The sequence below is a fragment of the Wasmannia auropunctata genome, unplaced genomic scaffold (genome assembly GCF_000956235.1).
Source record: "Wasmannia auropunctata unplaced genomic scaffold, wasmannia.A_1.0 LD336076.1, whole genome shotgun sequence".
NCBI lineage: Eukaryota > Metazoa > Arthropoda > Insecta > Hymenoptera > Formicidae > Wasmannia > Wasmannia auropunctata.
Window position 1 is genome coordinate 2,752,267 of NW_012026814.1, and position 23,690 is coordinate 2,775,956.

At 40.1% G+C, this 23,690-nt stretch overlaps 2 protein-coding genes across 7 annotated transcripts in view; one reads left to right on the forward strand and one right to left on the reverse strand.

Annotated features, from left to right (window-relative positions):
• The window catches only part of LOC105449287 (tubulin polyglutamylase TTLL13-like), a 7,733-nt gene extending 3,813 nt beyond the window's left edge, over positions 1 to 3,920 (forward strand). Inside the window, exons 9-14 of one of the 2 annotated variants that reach the window (XM_011688414.1) lie at positions 508 to 781; positions 1,127 to 1,258; positions 1,505 to 1,855; positions 2,095 to 2,140; positions 2,233 to 2,434; positions 2,574 to 3,920. In XM_011688414.1, the coding sequence (XP_011686716.1) occupies positions 508 to 781; positions 1,127 to 1,258; positions 1,505 to 1,855; positions 2,095 to 2,140; positions 2,233 to 2,434; positions 2,574 to 2,598 (1,030 nt within the window). In that variant the 3' untranslated portion in view covers positions 2,599 to 3,920. The remainder of the gene's footprint in view (positions 1 to 507; positions 782 to 1,126; positions 1,259 to 1,504; positions 1,856 to 2,094; positions 2,141 to 2,232; positions 2,435 to 2,573) is intronic. The other variant, XM_011688416.1, reaches the window with a different exon arrangement.
• A 410-nt stretch (positions 3,921 to 4,330) lies between these two features.
• LOC105449286 (protein pygopus) overlaps positions 4,331 to 23,690 on the reverse strand; it is an 87,709-nt gene continuing 68,349 nt past the window's right edge. The window contains exons 2-6 of one of the 5 annotated variants that reach the window (XM_011688410.1): positions 18,208 to 18,426; positions 9,166 to 9,452; positions 8,051 to 9,073; positions 7,812 to 7,957; positions 4,331 to 7,740 (exon numbers count right to left, since the gene is read on the reverse strand). In XM_011688410.1, coding sequence (XP_011686712.1) covers positions 7,620 to 7,740; positions 7,812 to 7,957; positions 8,051 to 9,073; positions 9,166 to 9,381 — 1,506 coding nt within the window. In that variant the 5' untranslated portion in view covers positions 9,382 to 9,452; positions 18,208 to 18,426 and the 3' untranslated portion in view covers positions 4,331 to 7,619. Of the gene's footprint in view, positions 7,741 to 7,811; positions 7,958 to 8,050; positions 9,074 to 9,165; positions 9,453 to 10,594; positions 10,715 to 10,742; positions 10,764 to 10,984; positions 11,449 to 18,207; positions 18,427 to 23,690 lie in introns of those variants that run through there. The other 4 variants (XM_011688409.1, XM_011688412.1, XM_011688413.1 and 1 more) reach the window with 4 other exon arrangements.

Below are 23,690 nucleotides of genomic sequence, written 5' to 3' on the forward strand. Positions count from 1 at the left end.
CTCTTCCGATCTAACTTTATAGAAAAAAAATACTTTGTCTATTTATTTGTACCAGTTTATTTTTATGACTTATTTAAATATAAAAGCACACTAATAGGTTCAGGGCACACTAATAGGGACAGTTACCCTACTTATAATAAATTTATTGTAGTGTACAGTAAAATTTATTGTAGTGCACAATAAAATTTGCCGAAATACTATATTGTCCTATAATTAACATGATTTTCAGAATAAATTTTAAAAGGAAATTCTCTCCGTGTATATTGCATCAGTCTCGTAGTAATTAGTTTCAATCAATACTCCACAAAATTCATTATTAGTAAAAAGTAGCATTACAGATACTTTTTACAATTAATACGTGACATAGAAATTAAATCCGAATTTTTCTTTATGTTAAAACATCTGTTAAAAATTTCCTCTGTAAAATATAATTCATAAAACATAGAGAGAATTCAAAAAATCGTTGAACTTATATTATAACATATTATGACAAAAAATGTATTGCAGTAAAAATCTGATGATAAATCGAAATGTTACAATACGCAGTCAAATTAACGACACGGCAACTTCGATGAAATCCGAGAGAAACGAGAACGATTACATGCAGAGGCAGTTTCAGTGGGAGGACAACCACATGGGCAATTTCCGAAGAATTTATCCGTGCTTTGACGAGAATAAATATCAGCCTTTCTTCACGCAGAATGCCCTTTCCGTTTTCCAAGATACGGTGGCGTCAAGAGCGCGAGAGGAAGCGTCGAGAATAGAGAGAGAGGAGAACGAGGTGAATTTTTCATTACATTTGCGATTTAATGCCCGGAAAAATTGACAGACAAATCTTCGAAACAATTTTTCATATTAATGTTACGTTAAAATCATTGCCACTATAATTCATATGTGAAGCACAAAACGCGATACTTTTTACGAATATAAAATGTATAACATCATAAAGCTTTTATCAGAGTGATATTAATTTTCCAGTAATATTTTAAAACTTCAAAAATATAGAGAGCATATTTTAGCATAAATAAAACTGCATTGTTATTTATAGAGAATATAATATGCTTTAAATAAATTACTGTCAATTATCTTTTTAATCGTTTTCGTGAATAATTTTACCTCATTTCAGCTAAAAGCGAGGGGGGAAGAGCGCAAGCGAATAGTCGGGAAATGGAGCGATCAAAAATTAGGCCCTGAAAGTTCAAACGCATCAAGGAAATTGCAAGAGAAGAGCAAATCCGCCGGTGTGACCAAGAAAAACGTTAGTATATACAAAACAGTTCGATCATTCAGTTTAATCAAACTGTCACCTATACAATAAAATGTCTCATTATTTCTCCGTGGAAAAAAATCACTATGAGCGAAGACTAGAAGAGAATAATTATCTCCTATTAAAAAGTACGAAGACTCGGCAGAAGTTAAATGGAATGTTAAATGAGATGGTACTTTTCCTCCGCCTCTCTCCGGGAAAAAGAGCAAGCACATTATCATCGTCGCTTTTTCACAGATCAATAAACAGGACGCACAGGGATCTCCTACCAGCGCCCTGTACTCCTTCGAGCCTGAAATCATATCGGAGTCCGAGGAGAGGGAACGAATAACGGCCCTGGCGCAGAGGGATTTTCTCATCAAGAGCTATGGCATGCTCGAACAGATATACGTGGCGATGAGGAGAAACGGCATGTTACGACCCGCCGACGAGAGAAAGTACGGATTGTACGGCAGGCTGGGATTACACGCAAACACGAGCCACAGCACACGCTGCCCCTCGCACAAGTCCCATCGTCAAAACGGCCATCTGGACGTCACGCAACTAACCGCGGACCAATGTCTGCGATGTTTCCTCAAGAGGGACGAAGTAACTTAATTTTCATCAGTCGAGACGTCGCCCGTCTTAGAAAATCTAATTCAGATACAAATCAGATTTTACTTGACCGGTTTTTTTCTTTTTTACATTTAAAGCGACGTGTTCTCTTCTTTTATATTTAACGCGAAAGAAGAGAGAATACGAATTTAATAATACTCGATAAATTATATGAAAGATATATATATATATATCTTTATATATATATATATATATGTGATTTTCTTTTTTAGCACAAATCGGTCAACCATCAGCGTGAATTCAAGAATTCAAAGAGAAGTAAGTGACTCATAATTACGTGCAATTTCTGGATCATTCTGGAAATCGTCGTCTAGATTTGTACGCGTTTCAAAAATCATTATCCCTTTCAGGCTTAACGTGGATAACGTGTAACGAGGCGCTCGTTTACGTTCGTCCGAAAATACCGCAAAAACTGTGGACAGAGGAAATGAACACGAACAATCACATCGGACGCGTGACAAAAGCACACGTTGCCAGAACATTGTCGAATACTGTGCGACTACACACGCTCGAGAGAAGAGAATTCTCCCATTCGGCGAAATCTAACAATAAGTAAGCTGCATTCATACGTTTTTTATCTACATTTATAAATTAATTAATTGAATGAATTAAGATATAATTAATAAATTGAATGAAGATATAATTACCTATTGGAATAAAATTATTCATCGCAACAAAATTATTTATTTAGAATTGACGTCGCCACTCAGCACTGAGAATGAAATGGGCCATCATGTTCATATATCTAAGAAAAAATAAAGAAACATAGTACGATTAGAGAATTAAGTTTTCGAAAGATATAAATGGATTAATATAAAATTGACTAAGAGGAAATTTAGACGGCTATTTATAAGGACCTTCCAATGTGCAATTGACATTGCCGATATCGAGCACAAATGGAGATTAGTAATAATAAGATTCGCGTAATATTGAGAAATATCAATTTCACATTAAATATATTACCTATACATTCCTGTAAAACAATTGCTCAGCCGCGTTGGGAAAAGTCTTCGTTAAGTAAATTCTTATTCCGACGGGAACTCGAGTCGAGATGAAATGAGGCAAGTCTTATCGAACGTCCGGGAATGCAACGTGTCCTCGGTACATGAGCGGATGCTGTTTCAAGGTAGAGAACAGTAATATAAAAATCAACAATGTATCGACTTGTTATTTAAAGTGCCATATAAATATGTACAATAGATATATAAGTGAAACATGTACACGTCGCATAAGAGTGGGAGTTAGGTACGCGCCGGGTGCGTATGTAAAATGGCCATACACACACACATTACGTAGACGCCAGTCTATATAATATGTATAACAATTTTTATTGCTGATATATATTCTGTATTCACATGATAAAAAATAATCTATGAACAATTTGTCGCGTGCTGGTTTTTTTTTTGCCCCGTTCGTGATATTGCGTCCACGTTATTTTTGAGTCGCAGCGTCTCTCGCTCTCTCCTCCTGCCTTTTTCTCTTCATCTATTAATCTTATCGCGTTTCGTGTCGCAATCGATAAACCAAGCCCGTGGTGGACGCGTGAATGTTTCAAGAATTGCTACGACAAAATCGAGAAGGTTCCGAAGTTCCGGGATAACAATAAAATCCGCAATTTTTTACAAAATAATACTGTGTAAAATGTGTATGCGTGTGTTTTGTTTATGATGCCTGTGTGTATGTGTGTGTCAGTAAAGCGATGTGCCGAATCGGCGCCGAATTGGCAACGACAAGTTTCTTTGTGCGTTGCTTTCTCTTAAATTTCTAAATCACGGTCGGACTTCCTAAGTTACAATTTTCCCTTTTCCTTCGATCTATAAAACGTAATTGCATCAAATAATAGCGACACCGCAGAACCCATGCACGTAAGACGATGTAACGTCGGTCTCCTTGACTGTAAACTGCGTTATGTTACGTCATTATAAGAACAAGAATTAGTGCGAAATACATCCAACACATTATGATCGATGAATCTTTTTTTTTTTTAACGTGTGATATATATTATTTACATAAAACCACTGTGCGACTGCGACAAATATTTGCGCGTCTCTTTCTCTCTCTCTCTTTCTCTCTCCTTGATTCCCACCTTAAATCTTAGATATAGAAAGGCTTATGTACATAAAGTCAATAGATATTTATACGATAGCTTATATTATACCGCATATAAAAAGAAAAGTCCGTAAATGTATATTTATGCGAAATATTTCCATCTTCATTAAAAAAAAGAAATCGTCACATTTTTCAGCATGTATACATAATAGATCTGTTCGTGTTGCTTGCATTTTTTTTGCATTCAGAATCTTTTTTTTCTGTGCAACGCTCGGGATATATATGCTTATTTCATTTTTAGTGCAAAAATTCTCCAAGATTTCAAGCAACGCGAACAAATCTACTTTCTGAAAATAAAGGTAACTGCATTTGAAGAAAGTTGCAATGAGACAAACAGTTGGACACATAAAATGCATTTGTTTCGAACAAATTTTTACAAGAGGGGGTTAAGCTCATAAAAACACATATCAAATCATTATCGACAAAAACGAAGGAATTATTATGCGACACGTGCATCGAGACAGATGCTCCGTGTCACGAATGACATGGTGTAGCAATTGTCATTAAAATTATTTCGATCGTATAGAATTATATAATCACTTATGGCTTAATTCTGTGAAAGATAAATATTACCTTTAGTCACTTAAATTAAACAGCTCATCGTTTTTTTGTACTAGAAAATGATTACATCCGTTGCTTCAGCCACTGACGTTATCCATGTAAAGAGTGTCTTCGTAAATCGCTTAATCCCCTGCATATTTTTTTTAACTTTTGTAATAAAAGTAACGTAATAACAGATTGTAACGTGATCTTCCCGCGCGAGAAAATATAGAAAGGAGATATGTGAAGATGGTATCCTATTCGTTGTAATACTAAAATATGAGCATTATGTAGGATCCTGTGTATGTTACTCACATGTAATGTGTTAAAAACGATTATAGTAAAACAAGCTTAAGGCATGAATTAAACGGAGACTTCGAGTGAAAAATAATTTAATTTCAGATGAAGAAATTGGCCTATAAAATTAATTTCTTGATCCAAAATTAAATTTTACATCTTAAGAGTAAATTAGTAAATTCACCTAATTGAGATACAATATACACTAATAATTCAATAATAAATTTCTGCTTCCGTTCGTTAGATCTCCGTTTAATACAGGCATTAAATGATATATATATATATGTATATATATATATATATATCTGTGGCTAATATTTCATATACATATAAAAAACTATACAATCCGTAGACGATAAATTTGTATTAGCTGCCGACGGAATTTAATTTTTTTGTTTTAACAGTTAATCTCCTGACAATAATATGCTCAATTCTTTTTAATATTAATATCGTCGATACTGTAAATCTGGCAGATGCGAAGATTACGCTAGCTAGTTAAAATTGTTAAGTGTGCACAGATTCCTTTATCATGAAGTTGAGAGATATTACTTTGTTTTACTTCGAAATAGTTTCAATTTAATAACGAATTTGGTTGGATGCATTAGTGCAGACCAAAGTCCGTTGTATATTAATTTAGCTAATAGATACAATGTAGGCGCTTTGAACGGCGCTTTTAAAACATCGAACGATGAAATAACTGTGTTGAGCATCCAGCCGCGTATGCACGGTACGCTATTACATTTCACTTTGCGTACAACAGTCTTTATGCACACTACTCAAATTCGCTATACATTATCTTTTATAGATAAACGGTGAATTAAGATGATTTATAAAAGCAAATTATAAAAGCAAATGCTAGCAAAAGACACGTAATCTGCGGCGCAATTCCGAAAATTTTACAATTTCACAATTTTACAACTAGTTTTTTTTAACAATTTCATCATTTTGCACTTCAGCTAAATGTTAGATGCTTATGCCGATTCTATTTCCTATTGGATTTCTATTGGATATAAAATCTTCTCATTACAGTAGAAAAACCTGCATGTTAATATCAGTAAATAAATTCCTGCTGTGTGCGTAAGCATTAAAGATTACTTCATAAATAAAATTATTTTCATAAAAAACTTTTTACACAGCTTCAGAGATATATTTCTTATATCCTAATTTAACCGCGCAGACAAATTAAGAGTTTAAACCATGGCAACAATACATGTATAATCAATCAAATTATGATTAACATAAAAAAATAATAATTTAAAGATAAAAGCATTCTCAGTTTGCTTATTGCAAATTCGATTGCACTGGCGCAAATTACACAGTCTATTGTACAATAGTTATTGTATCTAAAAACATAAGCATCTCGAATGAGTAAAATATAAAACATATATTTTATCAAGCACATGATCCAATCTGTTTATGTTTATCTGTTATACTATACAGACTTTTTTCAATTTGTGTATAACAGTCTTTAAATGTGTGCTTGTACATGTGTTACGCATCCAACCGAATTATGCTAAAATAAATCAAAAATATTAAAGTAAAATTTACCATGGTCTTCTTTATAAAATATGTGATATATAAAAATATAAGAATTGCAGCATTTCTAGGTATATCGCCTGGGAGTACCAATACTGCATTTGTGTTTGTGTAATTCCGTTTCTTGAATGGCATTAGCGCATTGCAGCTAATCCCATTCATGCTGATTGTATTAAGTCATATACTTAAATTTAATAAAACATGTAGATTTAACAATAAAAAATAGGACTTGTGACAAGCTCTTACATCAACCTTCAATCAATCAATATAATTTGTATCACAATAAATATATCATCTGCATGATAAAGGCGATATATTCGTTACCTGCGATAAAGGTAATTTAAAAAATGTATGACCTGCGTATATGATTTCAAATGTATCAATGTGATTTTAATTCATACCTTTTATCCTATATTAACAGAAATATAAAGAAAAAATTATAATTGATGCTCGATGGCTCCAATGACAAATGGTACTCGTACAAACCACTTTCTTTTTGGTTATAATTTTGGTTAAAATTATCGTTACAAACAACGTTTAAAAGTCAATTGCGGAGATGATATCATTTACAATGTATATCAGGAACGTTTATATAGGATAAAACAAAAGACGATGCAAAATTGTTCGCGGCTCGTCTCTAATATATGTCTTACACCTGCTTTGTTAATAAAATCCAAATATACGTAGATATCATTAATTTCGCATTAAATGCAATTAGTCACAAAAATACTAAATTCTTTGAAAATCTCAAATATTTCACATTATCGTTTAAAAACTTAAGATTTTTAAAATCTTCGTCTTAATATCATGAATTACAAATTTTTTTTTTAATATTTTACATTATAAATAAGTTTTTTAAATAAGAAAAAACATATACCAGTTATTTCCATTACCTGCCAAGAGATTCATTAAATAATATATTAATTTAATAATTTTATGAGCCTGTGTATGAATCCATTTGTCATGAACAAACTTGAAATTAAAATGATATCTGAATATTATCTCAGCTTTCACATATTCATCAACTTACAATGATATCCTAATATTTCAACAAGTTAAAGCTAAGTTGTTAACAAACAGCATATTTTTATATTGAATGCACGACATCGCACGTGCATTAATATTTACCATGTGCTAGGGTGTCGTTTGTGTGTATGTGTTGTGTGCACAATTGCACACACATATGTGCGCGTACCACATATTAACGCTAACAAATAGTCACTGGAGCGTCGCATGAACGACGGGACACGAAGTGTTATGGTTTAAACTTAACCAGGGGTATGTTCTTCGATTGCAAACACTTATCACACACCCATTCCGCGTAGACCTCCGCCGTTAATAATTGATAAGCGTATTCCGACAATCCTGTGCAGCTCCTAAAATAATCGCGTTGTCAAAACGCATGTTTTATATTATCTCGTTGGATCATTATTTCTCAACGACTCACCTATGAAACCAAAAATTACAACCTGATTCGCACAGAATTGCCTGATCATTGTCGTGTACTTCCTTATGACAAATTCCACAGGGATAAATTGGTGGCGCATTAGGGTTTTGTGGATTAAATACCATTGACTGATCTGGAGGATAGATCTGTAAAAAAAAAGATAAATTTGTATAATCTATATGCTGCTAAATGTATCATTATAACTGTAATATAATATGCTTGATAAAAGGATGGCTTACCTTGCCCGCAGAAATTGGCATTGGCTTTGGACCCATTCCTGGCGGGCCTTGAAACCCGTGTGGTGGCATAGATCCTCCCATGGAATTAATAGGATGTCCCATAGGTGGTCCACCACCCATATTATTGGACATTGTGCCCATTGGACCTGTCATGTGACTTCCCATTTGATTGTGATGACTAATGTTCATGTTAGACATATTATTCATTCCTGGACCACCCATATTCATGTTGTTTATTTGACTTGGCCCAGTCATATTCATGTTGTTCGACACCATCGAACTCATGGTGGTCATAGGTCCGTTCATAGGTCTTCCTAAGTTGTTGAGATTGTTTCCCATGTGATTCGGATGAGGTTGAGATCCATTGTGTCCCAGTGGACTGTTTACATTGTTAAGTGACGGCCCATTTAATGGACTGTTGGGCGGTATATGGCTATTTATGTTGTTCATGTTCATTGGTCCATTAGGCATGTGATTAGATCCTCCCATGTTCATCGGAGAACCTAAAGGCCCACCCATAGGACTGCCCATATTGTGACCCATGTTGTTCATTGGACTGCCCATCGGCCCACTGTTCATATTATTCATCGGACTACCCATAGGTGGGCCACTTAGTTGCGAATTTCCCATATGGCTCATATTCATGTGATTGTTCATGGTGTTCATTGGACCAGGAGGCATATTCGGGCCCATGTTATTCATGGGGCTCATGCCTCCGATAGGAGCATGATTCATAGGAGACATCGCTCCCATATGATTCATGTGATTTGTCATGGGTGAATTACCCATTGGGCTCATATTGCCCATATTATGTGGCATCATAGGACTCATGCCACCCATCGTGGTTAAAGGGCTCATGCCTCGCATAGGAGGACCGCCCATGTGATGTGGATGATGAGGATGCATATGTGAAGGCGCGCCATGCATCATTGGACTTTGCGTGGTTTGTGGTGGCGTATCGTCGAAAGGATTACTTGCTACTATTGTGTCACCGTAACCAGTTAAGGGCGGGGGTAGTAGGTCCTGTTGAAAGAACATTAGATTAATATTAAAACAATATAAATTATTAGCGCTAACACATTATAATATATAGACATAAAATATAGTTAAGCTACCTGTACAGATGGAGGTTGTTGCGGAGGTGGTTGGGCAACACTTGCATTTGTACGCCTTTTCTTTTTAGGATTAGTACCAGCTGGTGGTGGCGGTGGTGGATGGGGGTGAGCAGAAGAGTCAGGATGTGGGGCATTGGGGCCCATATTCACACCCATTCCCATACCCCCCAGTGGCATCCTTGTGAAGGGTGGCATGCCCGCAATATTGTGGCTCATTTCCTTCGCTTCCCTTATTTTATCATGCCAGCACCACTGGATTTTCGTGGCAAGTAATTATTCTTAATCCACTATTAAGAAACAAATGAAAAGAAAATTTGTGTTGTAGCATAAATTTACTTAAAAAGCTGTAATAAAATAATTAGATTTATAACGCATATTATCAAGTTTTATATGTATATTATCGTAAATATTTTATAACTGATATTTGATAGTAGATTCCGTGAATAGGCAAATATTAGTTATAATGTAAATACGTAACGTTTTATATTATTAAATGAATTAAAGGGATTAAACAAAGTCAAGTATTAATTAAATAACACAAATTTATGTTTAATGTTTAAATTTCACGTTTAATAAAATTTATTACTTACAATTGTTACGGATAAATATTAGCTTTATGTATAATAAATTTAATTTGTGTATAGAAATTTATATATATTTACGCACAAAGATCATAATTTAAAGATAATATGATTAATAAACATATTTACTCATAAATTTAAAACTGTATTATTAAAATATGTATATTTATACAGATATTTTGTAGTTCTTTATGGAATAAAAACTGGATATCATCATGTGAACATCTCTCGCAACAAATTCATTAATAATTCTCTTCGTAAGATGCAAAGCATAATTAAAGGTTGTATCTAGTTTTTGTCCACAATATTATTTTGGACTCATCAAAAAACTTCGAGAACTTTTTTTTAACAAATTACCGATCAAACTAGCAACACATACGGGGGAGATACATTCGCGGAGTAGCGAAACATTCTTATCGCATCGTTGCTCCATTAAAATTATTCTCGCGGCATGAGACTTATCATTTATAAACACGCTGGTGCACGAGAGAGAGAAAGAAAGAGCACGCGTGCACACCCACACATACAAAACACACACACACACACACACGCGCGCGCGCGCGATAATATACGCGAAACCTCGAGATCCGCGTATGCATATCTGCAAGTACATCGTAGCGTACCGCCTATATTTACATATGCCGATATAAATAACGAAATTACTACCGTTACCTCGGATGGCGCGCCAGCGGTCCGTCCGTCACACGGAATGAGACAGAAGATCGGGGATTCGAGAAGGAGAGAGAGACAGAGAGAGAGAGAGAGAGAGAGAGAGAACACGCGGAGCGTGAGAGAAAAAGAAAGTGAGAGAAGCGCCTGAAAGCGCCTTTACGACACACGGCTCGTACCTTCGGAACGGCGATAAGAGAGACCCGCGGTACAACAAAATAGAGGCGACCCTCGTCGCGCGGCGGCGAACGTAAAAGGGAGCAAAACAAACTTCGCTTTGCACAGTCTCTCTCGCAGACTAACCTAACCTAACCGCACAGGGCTCACCGTCGAGGCTCCGTAAGGCGCCTCCGCAAGTCGACCGCGCACACGACCGTGTGTGCCGCACGACGCAGCATGGGACGGAGAGCGTGGAACTGCGGATGGTCCGAGCAGGCGGAGGACAGACCGCGGCGTGAACGCCGTGACGCGACGGGCGATTTAAAAATAAAAATAAAAATAAAAAAAAAAGACCGGCCGGGCGTTTTACGCGGGCGCGATTCGACGGTGTGTGTATTCGCCGTACTCACCAGCGCATTATAGCGGACGCGACGACGCGATCGTGATGTGCATGGCACGGTCGTATATATTTTTTTTTTCTTCGCCGGGGCAACACCGGCACCGTCCGCGAATCCGCACCGCGTCGAATCGCTCGCCAGCCGCACTCGCTGTCGTCGATGCAGCAGCCGCTGTTTGTTGCCGCCGCCGCCACCGCCGCCGCCGCTGTTGCTGCTGCTGCTGCTGCTGACCCTAGCGGGATGAGCGATCTGTCTGAACGCGATTCCGGTTTGCGCCTCGCGCGCGCAACGCGTCTCCCGGTGGCGCGAACGGGCCGCGCATTCACGGGCGCGCGTACACGGTGCCGCGGTGAACGAGATCTCGCACTTTCGGTGTCGCGAAGCTCGGGTAACGGAACGAGCGTATATCCCAGCCACACGCCATACGAACCTTCTCAGGTCGCCATTGTCGTCGAGACTAGCGTTACGCGTGTCCCCCCGCGCGCCTTGTGTTGTCGCCTGTGTTGCGCGCAACTCCGCGCGCGGGTAGCCGCGCGCCCCGTCAGATGGCGGCATCGGTTCGCACTCTTGTTGACCCGCTTGACCGACGCGGGACGAGTCGCGTGAGTCGCGTCGCGCAGCGCAGACCTCGGCAGCAGAGAATCCGAGGCGGCCGCCGGCCTCGCCGCGCGTAGCTCGGCCGACAGTAAACGATGGGAGTGCAGCGAGTGTCTTTAACGATGATCTACGATCGGTGAGGTAACTCGCTGCGGAATTCCGACGACGCGAAATCCGCGCCGGTCTTTTGACACACGAGAATCGCTATAGTTTCTATATTGCTATATTTCTATATTATTCTATTCTATATGTAATCGCTATATTTCTATACTGACCATTTGTCTTCGGAATGAGAGCGGTTTTAAGCAAACGTGAAAGATCTAGGTATTTTATACTTTTTACATTTCGTTTTCGTTTGATTTTACTTACATTTAAATTTGTATTTAAAACGTGTCCACGGTTTTAACTTTCCTGAAAGAATATAAGCTTTCGTTCCTCGCCTTTTTCGGGTGTTCCCGCCCGGCCAAATCGGCAAACTTAAAATATGAATTTAGGATCTCAAAACAAATAAAATTTTCTTCTGGAAGTTTGTTCGCAAACGCTTCGTTTAAGAGATATTGACTTCTTAAGTTATAGAACTTATAAGACTATTGTTGAAATACCGGATTTAACACTTTTGAATTTTTTTTTGTATGGAGTGCTCTGAAGTAAAAAAATGTATGAAGCTCATTAAATGACCTTCATTCATTAAAACGGAGGATAATGCAAGCGTGCGAAAAAAATTCAGACGCGCAATGTCAGTCAGCCACTCGTTCTCACATCGATAGATGCAATGCTTGTCTTAGAATTGGAGGCTATCATTTTGAACAATACGTTTAATAATTACATTTTGACTATTGTAAAGCAATAAAGAGAATAAATCTAAATTATTTGGACATTATTCGTTCTTATAGCTCTGTAATTTAAGATATCTCTTAAATTAAATGAAGTGTTTCTGAGCAAACTTCCACAGGAAAGTTTTGTTTATTTTGAAATCCTAAATTTATATTTTAAGTTTGACAATTTAATTCGGGAACACCTTGTGTGAAAAGAAGAGATAATAATAATCTGGAATCTAATTAAGCTTTACCTTGCATAATTAATCTATATTAATTTTCAAAACAGTACTGCTTCGATAAGACTGATCGAGCTCGTGAATAATTATTCCGTAAGAAATACCGCGGCGCGAAAATTCAAGCTTTACATAAGCTTCTGTACGAAGTAATGTTTATCTGCATTTTACATGTGGCATGCACGGTCGACACAAGTGCGTGAAATTCACGCCGTGACACCCTGCTATATTTCGTATCCGAATTTAAAGCCGCCTGACCCCGGCGTGGAGTGCTCGCACGCACGCATCGCTTTAATTATTTTCAGTTACATCAGCGAGTTAACCCGGCTTACAGTCGGAAAGCCGGAAAACGGCTTTCGCGTCAACTGTCCACTTCAGGACAGTTGGACCCTGCCTACCTACCTACCTACCTACCTACCTGGCTACGTACACAACGCATTCCCGAAACCGGTCACCGCCGCCTTACTTCCTCGCTCTCTTATTTTAACACTGACGGCGAGAGCTTGCAGCAATTACGGAACACGCGCGCCAGGTCAGCCGAAACGATTTCCTTGTCCGAATGGAACGATGTGTAACACGTTGTACGTGAAATAGTACTCTAAAAAAAAAAGTGAGAAGCGTAGCGTTGACATCAGGCAAGGAACTTTTTTTTCGAAGATATATAAAGTACGAGATTGATGATTTTAGAAAAGAATCTTCGTATCCTCATTCCTACGTTAAACTAAATAATAAATATTACGCAACAAAATTAGAATCTTATTTACGTTTTTTTACATGTTCTCGCAAAACTAACGTCATTTTTGTGCAGTCGCTTCATTGTGTAATTACATGTCTGTACGCATGAACGAGATGACGTTCACGACGCGCGCATTATTTTCGCACGGCGAAAGAGAAATCCCTGATATAGACCAGCTGTCCATCTGTTGCCCAAACGGACAGACGAAATTAATACGATCGGCCATTTTCCCGGAGCCGATATATAATATGAAAAAGCGGGGATGCCGCCTCCACCCCTTTCCTGCTCTCCCTCCTCCCCCCCGTTATCCGCTCACGTTAACGGCTCTATCGATCTCATTAACTGCCTGGGCACTCGCGATTTATTTTTATCGAAGGATATAGAGTCGCCCGTTTTCGTTCGGGCAAAAGTGGTACAAATCGGGAGCATCGTGAACGGGGGCGGAAAAACTGGGCCAATCCCCGCAGGGGAAGAGGCTGGGTTAGGTATCCCGGGGGAATCTCGACGGGGGTACGGAGGACAGAGTATGACAAAAGACGTGAGGACGAGGAACGGATTTAATAAATTTCTCCGAAGGAGTCCACTAGAGGTGGGGTAAATCATACGGTTATTGGCCACTTAGGAGTTATCTCTTTGTATTTCCTGTTGTGCAATTATCGAACGGCGCTCCCCGGTTCCCGTGTAATCCGCGAGCGTAACGGTTATTACATTTCAATATTAATATTTGAGATTTAAAAGGAACGTGAATGCAAAGTTAAAGCTGAAATCTGCTTCATATTAAAAGTACGCGAATATAGATCATTTAAATCTCGAATTATCGCACGACAGTCTCTCTGGGATTTTAGAGACGTTTCTCAAAATTATTTCGCGTAGATATGGCCTCCTTTTTAAAAAAAAAATCCGCATGAAGTAAAAACGTCGGACGAAGGAGGACAACTCATGAAAATTCATTGGGTTTTTTTGGAAAGTTTTATTTTTATATAAAAGAGAGAGAACTGCGCAACTTTTCTCACAGGTAATTTGACAATAACGCTGTAAGACTTTCTATCATCGTATCTTCTCGACGCGAAAAGTTCTTTTCAATCAGTAAAAAAAAAAAAAATCAAATAAAAGAAGGATAGATTTATACGCTGTTTAAAAAAAAGCTCTGAATAACTCGTCGAAAGCAATAGGCCGCCACTCAAAACAAAACGTGTTCCCTCTCTAATAAAAAGCGAAACTGCGATTCCATTTGTTTAACAGTATCAATACCGGCGGTCCTAAAAAAAGAAAGGGTCGGAAAGGAATCACAATCGAATCGAGCCTAACGGCGGTGGTGGAGGGTGCCACAATCGGGTGGATTGCTCGTTGCGGCAATCGACCACCTACGCGAACGGATTCCGCAAATAGCGACATCCGGCCAAACAAAAACGACGCGCCAATCAATCTGTCGCGTGGTGCACGCGTGTCCTGAATAAGAAGCGGGTGATTTGCGCAAATTACGAAGACTGGAAGGCGGTTTACTCAGCCCGGAGGAGGGCCTCAAAAGGTGGCAGCGAAGGCGGCACACCTGTCGATAATCCTGATAACTTTTTCCCAGAGAGCTCATTACGGCGCCCGTTTATAACCGTGTACCTGGGACGACTGATGAATTTTCGATGTCTTTTTACTGAGGGAAAAGTCAACTTCAAAACCGGTTCAAAGAAGCTATCATTAAAGAATTAATGCGATAGAAGCGAAGTACCTATATGGTTATAAATAATTTACACACGCTTCTCTCCTTTTTTTCTCTCTTCAAACAGCCTCCTCTTTGGTGATTAAAAATACATATAGTTTAACTATCAAACTCGACGCCTCAAGTTCGACACACGCCGCGGCGGTTCAACTGCCTACCATTCTCCTCTTATTTTTTCATTCTTACTCGTAGGAATTTTTGGAAGTTTTAGGCGAACGTTTAGAATAAAAAAATTATTATTAAAAAATTTGTTCAACACACAAAAGAACGTTGATTCTCTGTAAAAAAAATGTTAAAAATTTATCGCATATTCCGAAGATACATCGAATACTACGCGATATTTCAGTGTCCTCGAATGTTCGTAGACATCCGTCCCTGTTACGCGCGTACGCATCACGCAAGCACGCACGCGAGACATGCGTGCAATCACGCCGGTTTTTTTTTTCTACCGCTCGAGCACATTTTTCCATCACATCCGAGGGGACCCGACGGCGCCGATTGCATCGCCGACCGGAGTCGTCGGAGAAAACGATCCTTGACCCGTGGCTCAAGGATGCTCCAGCATTCCCCGGTGTCCCTTATAAAGAATTTAACTCGTGCGATTCTTCTACGGCGGTGTGGAACGTATCCCGAGTCACTTTACGCTCGGCGGATCGTTAATACGCCTCGCGAGAAAATGTAGCGCCATTGAAGAGATTCAAGAAAGTCCGTTGCAGTTTTCGCTGCTCGAATGCCATTCAATTGATATCGACGAGGCAGCCCCATTTCTTTGTGATTCCTATCTCTTCCGTTTTCAGAACCCGATAATAGGACGATTAATTCTACTCTCTACGAACGATCGTTATTATCGAAGAAATATATCGCGTCGATAGAATAGAAACGTATTAGAAAGGAAGCTCCGGTTGGATTCCGATTGTTCGACGAGAGGAGGAGTGGGTGAGGTTGTCTCTTCGGTAGACGCTTTGAATATCGAAGCAACACGTTAAGCGATATATCTTAGCTGCGATCGTACAGCTTGTATTGCAGCTACAAAAAAAAAAGAGAAAAGAGGAGGATGATTGATAATTTGTCGGACAAGATTACTGCAAGTGCTAAGAGGATGCAAATTGCCATAACATCGCGTTACCGGGAAAAGAGCGAGGAAACGCTTATACATGAATTTAAAATTTATTATAGCGTTATACCGGCCACGATCAGCTATCAGTTATTTTTCCAATAACTATCGGCTGTAGTAAACTCGCATTGGCATGACGTTGCGCAATGTTTTCCGGCGCACGTATGGGCTACGTATCGACGAAAACTTCAATAAAGACCAAACTTGCTTTTATTGTTTTCGCGTATTGACCGAATCCTCAATACGAATCCTCAATATTCGCACAATACGAATTATTACACAATAATATTGACCGTGGTGAGGTTCGCGCTTCGACTGAAAATACGCTCGAATGAAAATACGCTTCCCTGCACCCTCGATGCACACCAAAAAAAAAAAAAAAAAGAAAAAAAAGGTTAAACTTCGATTCGTTTCGCTGTATCATAAACTTCGGCGGTCCGCGGATCCGCCGACGCTCGAGAGAAGCGCGACGACTTTGTAACAACGGTATCACAATACGATTGTTGCAGCACGATTTGTAAATAATGCACGGACGATTTATACAGGACGTCTTCTTTCTCTCTTTCACGGGAGGGAGGGGGGGAGTGTATGTACCGTTTTCGAGCGTGATTCAGCACTTTTGCTGTTTACCGAAGAAATTGCGCGTGTTTATCGTGCGGGTGTTTATCACCGTTCGCGCGAGAACCGCCGACGCCGCCGCCACTCGATTTGCCTTCCGAGCCGGCGATTGACGGCGATAATTACACTGCGATGTTTGCACGGCTGCGAACCGTGTCAATTTCCCGTGGTGATCCTCGGGTCCACTCCACGTATAGGTACCGCTGGCTAACACCCCGTCCGCGCGCGCGAACGGGTCCCGAAACACACAGAGCCCCCGTCGAGTTTTCAATCAATAATGTCACCGGCAAACTCCGGAGAAAAACCGGAGGCCACGCGCCGTTATACGCGCGCGGAACATCGCGCGCAACATCGACTCTCTCGTCGTTCAACTTTTACGCCGCGAGCGGCACAATCTTTGTCTTCGTCCTCTCGAGGGACCCGCGACTGTGCAACTCAAAACTCGTGTAAACGTTACCTCGATATGTAACTGGAGAAAGAGAGAGAAAGAGAGAGAAAATCAATTTCGCGAATTGAGAAATATTTTTTATCGGGTCATCCATATATCCAGCTCTCTATTGAAAGAATGCTCTTCTGCAGGATGCTCTTATATTTGTACAATAAAATAATGTTAAAATATATAACGTGGAAAAGTAGATATATACATATCTAGATAATAGGTTTCTATTATGAATGCTGCGATTTTATTATCCGGGTTCGACGTCCATATAAGATATTTCCGGGAAATGCATGCTCGTGTCTATTCAGCAGTAACGACGACGACGACAACGATGACGACGACGACGACGACGACGACGGGCCGAGCCGACTTTTCCCACTTTCTCTCGTTAAGCGAGCGAGCGAGCGGTGTGTCGCACGAGGCGGCACGAAGGGGAACCGTAACGCGTTCCCATGAACTTTCACCTTGGGATTTCTTTTTCGCAGGCCCGTAATCAGGCGACTTATTCACGGCGCATTACGTACGGTCGACGAGACGCGGGTGAAAACATGGGAATCACCCGGACACCCACGCGGCCGCGCGCGCGCGCGTGTTCCTCATCAGCCCTATCCGCGAGCCGTTAATTACGCCCCGTTGTTTGCGCGTTGTTTGTGCCCGCGACGAAAAATTAACCCGCCATTAAACATGCGCAGCTACCGTTCGATGGAAGCTCACTGGACGTTCTTTCTCTCTCTCTCTCTCTCTGTCGTTCACCGCGACATTATCTCGAGCGAACACTCTGTAATGACAAAATTGCGTTCAATCCGCGCTCTCGTCCGCTCATCATCGACGTTGCCATTCACGTCGACGGATGATTAACTCGTCGTTGTCGTCGTCGTCGTCGTCGTCGTCGTTGTGGCAGCCGATTGGGTATCTTGCGAATACCAGTGAAAACGTCAAATCACCACGTCCGCTCTACGTACGTACCTTTCCCCGGGTTTTGTCACGCACAGGTAGTAGGTAGCAGTTTAAAACTTCACTTTGTGCTTTAAATTGAGTCGGCCTTCGTCTCGGACGACTTTCTATACAGACTACGAGTGACGCGAACAATGCGGCTGCAGCAAATCTGCGTGAGATGTCCTTCAGCTGAAGCTGTTTCTCCTTCTCGATGCAAATTGTCCACCGTAAAGAAATATCTGTTTGCGTCTGTGAAACAGAACAGAAAATTTTTGTGGAATATTTACGGAGTACACGACACATTTACTACATTTAATTTTACTACATTTAATTTCTTTAAACCGTAAATTTTTTTTTATTCAAAAATTATATAAGATTTTAACCAGGTGGAAGAAATCAAAATTTTCGTATGAGAATTATCGATATTTTTAAAATGTGAAACGTTTTATAGGAAATTAATCCTCCTGCATATCACGGCATTGCTGCAATAGTGTCATATCTCGAAAATTGACAATTTTGAGTTATTCATTGGAAAATATGGATTTTGGCGTGTACTTTTATCTGGTAAAATGTCGAAACCGACATGTTGATTTTCAATAGTGTCGCATTTCGAGAAAAGACGTCGATTTTGAAAATTTTCTACTACACTGTGAACGTACAAAATTTAGAAAAGCGTCTCCTGAAAAATTACGATTTTTAAAATAAGACACTCTTGCAGCAATGCCGCGATATATGAAAAAATGAGAGTATAAATGTACCAACTAACGTCCGTTTACGCAAAATACGAACGTGCACGCGGCACGAATATTGATAATTACGTGAAAAATTCAATATCTGCCGAATCACTGCCGTCGGATATAGCGTAGCACGGTTTCCTATATACGCTTTTGGTGATCGCGATAGGATGCTCGACGGATTTTTGGAATGAGGCTGCTCGATCGGATTACGCTTTAAACGAAAAGGAGCAAAAATAAAATCTGCAGGAAGTGATCTCGCTTATCTATTCTTTTTCCGACGCGCGCCCCACGCCCCACGCCACGAAACTTGCCAAGATCAAGTCTATGGGGAAATCGTAGTTGAATTTATTAAGCCAACGCGAGTAATTTCCCGCGAATAAATATTTAAATAACACGGACGGTTTATTCAATCCGGCCAATATCCAAGCGGGGCTTCAAACGCGGGACGGGTCTGTCGATAAATTTAATGTTAAACGATTAATTTCGCGTAACTCGACGCCGTTACTGATGGCGGCGGGCGTGCAATCTCGCACATTTAAGCACATAATTTTTTTCTCGCCGATTTTGCACGCGCGCGCCAAGAATGATGATGCCCGCTAAATTCGTTTAAAATTAACATAATTAAATTGCAGTTAACGTTGCGGCGGTGAAATTTTCAGCAACAAAATGTGATTAAAGCTTGTTTATTTAAATTTATATTCTCGGAGGGGAAATCCTCTTGTTAAACTAGAGAGGGAAGGGGACTGGTTATACGAATTCTCCGGGAGAAGCTTAACCCTCGTAGAAGGGTTAAAACAAGCGTCATCCTTTTCGCCGACCCTAATCTACCGGTTTAAAGTCCGTTGATCCACCTCACGGCAAGTTCGCCTAGCTGGCAGTCAAGGATTTACAGCGCGGAGAACCGATCGTCGAGGTGTGCATATACATGCATAAACCATCCTCACAACAAGGCTCTTGTTTCGCTGCGAATTGAAACGCGAAAAGCCGTTTATTTATGCAATTCACTATACACAATTGCTCACGCGTGTTATGGCCGTGTTATACGCGCCATGTAGAGACGGAAAAACCATTTGCGCAAACTCGGGAAAAAGATAAAACCGTTGAATTTTCCGATAGCTTGGTAAATAACGACGAGCAACGAAAAAAAGGAGAGAAATTAACACGACCACATTCGCGCGATATCTCAAATTTACGTCCGGCACGTTCCCGTTAAAGCCGACTTAATCACCGGCGTAGTTTTCGTAATTTTCTCTCAGGACCGCGCCGCGCCGCGCCGCCGTCCCGCGCCTGGAAATATAATTTTTCTGGCAAACACGTCGCCAATACCTGCTTCCCGATTGCCTTACCATTATGTCGATCGATTGCAGGCGCGAGGTCTGCAAATATAATTAAATCAATGAAATCGATCTATTAAATTGAATAATAAGAAATACCTAAATGCATATACGTGGGCTAGCGGCTAAAGTTACGTAATTAAAGTTAATTAAATTTAAATGAGTATGCAATCGTTCACGATATAAAGTGGAAATATGTATATGTATAAAGCTGTTAAATTATTACTAAATTAAATAATAACGATACTTGTCACGCACTCCGCGAGCTGGCGCGCTTCAATATGCACGGGACGCGCCGCTAAAGGGATATAAAACCAATTGGGCTGTTAAGCGGCTGCAAATGTTAAATAAACTCAACGCGAGGTGAATCAAGCCGCCTCTTCCGTACTTCCTCCACCCGTCCTCCCTACCGGAGGAGTCACACGACGTGACTAACAGTACAATAAGCCATCGATCTCCTCTCTTTCCCCATCGGACTCACTTTTTTTTCGGGGTAAACTCGTTCCGTCGGAACAATCGGATCGCCTCGAAACGATCGCCCATTCAAACAGCCCCCGACAACCTAGTCGGGGTGACGAAAAAGGAAAAAGGAAGGCAGGGTCGATGACGGAGAGGCAGCGCGGGAAAAAAAAAATCGAAGCACGAAGAGCATGAGAAGGGGGTGGGCCATCGGCACAGACACGTCGACTTTGTCGGAGTGTTGGAATCCCGCCCTCTTTTGGATGCCGCCGCGCCGGTGCGAAAATCTCCGGAACAAAAATACACTTTTCGTTGTTCCCCGGGAAATTAAATCCCTCTACGGAAACTAACGAACAAATCAACGCGATCGACATGGCCTGGAATCCTCCTTCCTTCTCTTTCCCTCTCTACCTCTCACTCTTTCTTACTCTCTTTCACTCTCTCTAGAGCGCTGCCAGCAAAACGCCGCGAAAGTCTTTTGGTTAATATACTAGGTACGGAGAATTTGCCATCGGCGTGTAAAAAAAATGTGACGACACATCTTCTTTTTTTTCAACTCGAGAAATTCTAATGAGAGTATCGAGATATTCGTAGCATTTAAATTATTTCAATTATTTTTTAATTATTTTGTTTTATTTTTGTCTGCAGGATCTTTTTGCGACCGAAGTTTTGGAAAGTGCAAATGGATGTAAAATAAAATTCATTAAACCCTTCATCTAACTTTCACATTTCAGCAAAATTTTTATTCCAAGTTTGAATAAAAATATTTAATACGGGAAATTAAAAAGTTAAAGCAAATAACGACAAGTATCCAAGTTTTACGTAAGAATTTTTTTATCTCTCATTCAAGACATCTCTAAATATTTCTTACTATTAACTTGAAGTTTTCCGTTGCATCTAATAGATATAAACTTTATGGAAGCCCGCAATATTATTTTAAATCTCCCGCCGTTAATTTATTAAATCAATCATCATCCAAAATGTAATCACTTTCTAATTAATGATTGGTAATTCAATCATGATCTATGATTAATTTCACCTCCTTTATTTCAATTATTTATCAATGATGGATTCATGAATACAGATTAATCATGAATATTGGTAATCGTAATTACGACTCGCTTTTATTACTCGATAATGATCGAATTTAACTGGTTATCCACACATCTCATCCAGCTTTTGCACCTTCCTTTTTTGGATCGTTTATCCTCTTTTGGATACCATTGCAAGAAGTAATTTCGCCGACACGATGGGGGCACGAAAGATTTTTCGACTCGAGAGTGCATAACCGAATTCCGCCCGATGCAACCTTCATTGATACAAGGTACGATTTTTTTCTCTTCGCGTCGATGGCCCATCCCGTCGACGCGGAGGCTCGGCGAGGCATCCCATTGGCCGCGTTCACTCTCTCGCCGTCACAACTGTATTTTTCATGCCTCCCTTCCCGCGCCTTCTTCTTCGTCTTTTTTTTATCGAAGTCCGCTTTCGAAACCCGTTATCGCCGCGGACGAGTATATGGGCGTCGAATATACGAACGACGACGCATCGAGTCGCGGCACCGCGTACCGATCGCCCCCATTAAACCCGTCGATTTTATCGGGAGCTCTTTCCCGTGCTTCCAGGTTGCGACGTCGCGATGAAGCATGTTAAAAAAAAAAATGAAAGAAAGAGGACAACGAGAGAGAGGGAGAGAGAGAGAGAGCGTCGGTAAGCCGAGACGACGGCGCGCGCGGACGCGCCGAAAAATACGCTCGTTAGCTCGTTATTCGTCGGCGAGAGAGACAGGTCGGTGATTTTATCGGGATTGCTTTTATAACGATGCAACTTTGCGCGGATCGGATGTATCCGGCGGAGGAAATAGCGGTGAAATTTGCGATGCAAATGCCACATTAAGCGACGGGAGAGTCGGCGTAAAAAGCTGAGACCTGCGCCTGAGCGTACAACGAGATAAATGCGTATTTTTACATGCTGGCGAATATATTTTACTTCACATGGCGATGATTAATTCTGATAGAATATGGGAATATTCACCAGGCGACTCTACTTGTTATCATTATGCAGTGTCATCCAACAAGTAGGTCCGTGTAGAGAAAAAGAGGGACAGAGAGAACGGTGGGGAAGGGAAGAGAAAGTACCTTTTTGAAAACGAAAAAAAATGAGAGAGTCTAAAAACTACACCGAGTAAAGTATAGAAATCAAAAATATGACACGATAAATCACATAACCCATGTAGCTTTGAAAATCACACGCAGCGATATTTTTATTATGATGTACTACGGACGTTAGTTTACGAACTGAGAGAGAGCTAACTTTGTACGTTTATATCAGCCGCTGTATATTTGCAAAGAAAATATCAAAATAACAAAACTGAGATATTTAAGATAAAATTAATTACATAAACAAAATAAAGCTATTTTTACTCGAAAATTTTTATATTTTAAGTTAAGCTAAAGATAAGCTAAAGCTAAGCGAAAGGATGCCGACAGTGTTTTATCCGTTAAAATATTTAATTTTTATCCCTAAATCGCTATTTCAATATATCGGGAAAAGGATCGATTAATTCGCGATAGCGAATCCTCTTCCACGTGTGACATAATATATGAAATCCATTTCCACCGAGGAGACGATACGAAAATAGCTGTCCATGATAGCGTGATTTCTTCAATGGGTGAAATCGACCGGGCGGCTTGCCTAACGAGATCCCACCGACTTCTCTAAGAAACGCGCGACTCGCGAGGCGAATCCGTTCCGCCTCGCGTATGTCGACACGATCGACGAACTCGAAAGCTTGCGATATGCGCATTGGTAAAATGACATTCATGTATTATACCGGAAGTATAAATTTGTCGGCGAATCGTATGAAAGTTAGAGAAGACTCTCGAGCCACAAAGCGACTTTGTCGCATCTCGATCCTTTGACTCTGACACTGGCAACTTTCTAATTTGCCCATTGGATCGTTTAAGTTATTTCGTTTAATTTTCTC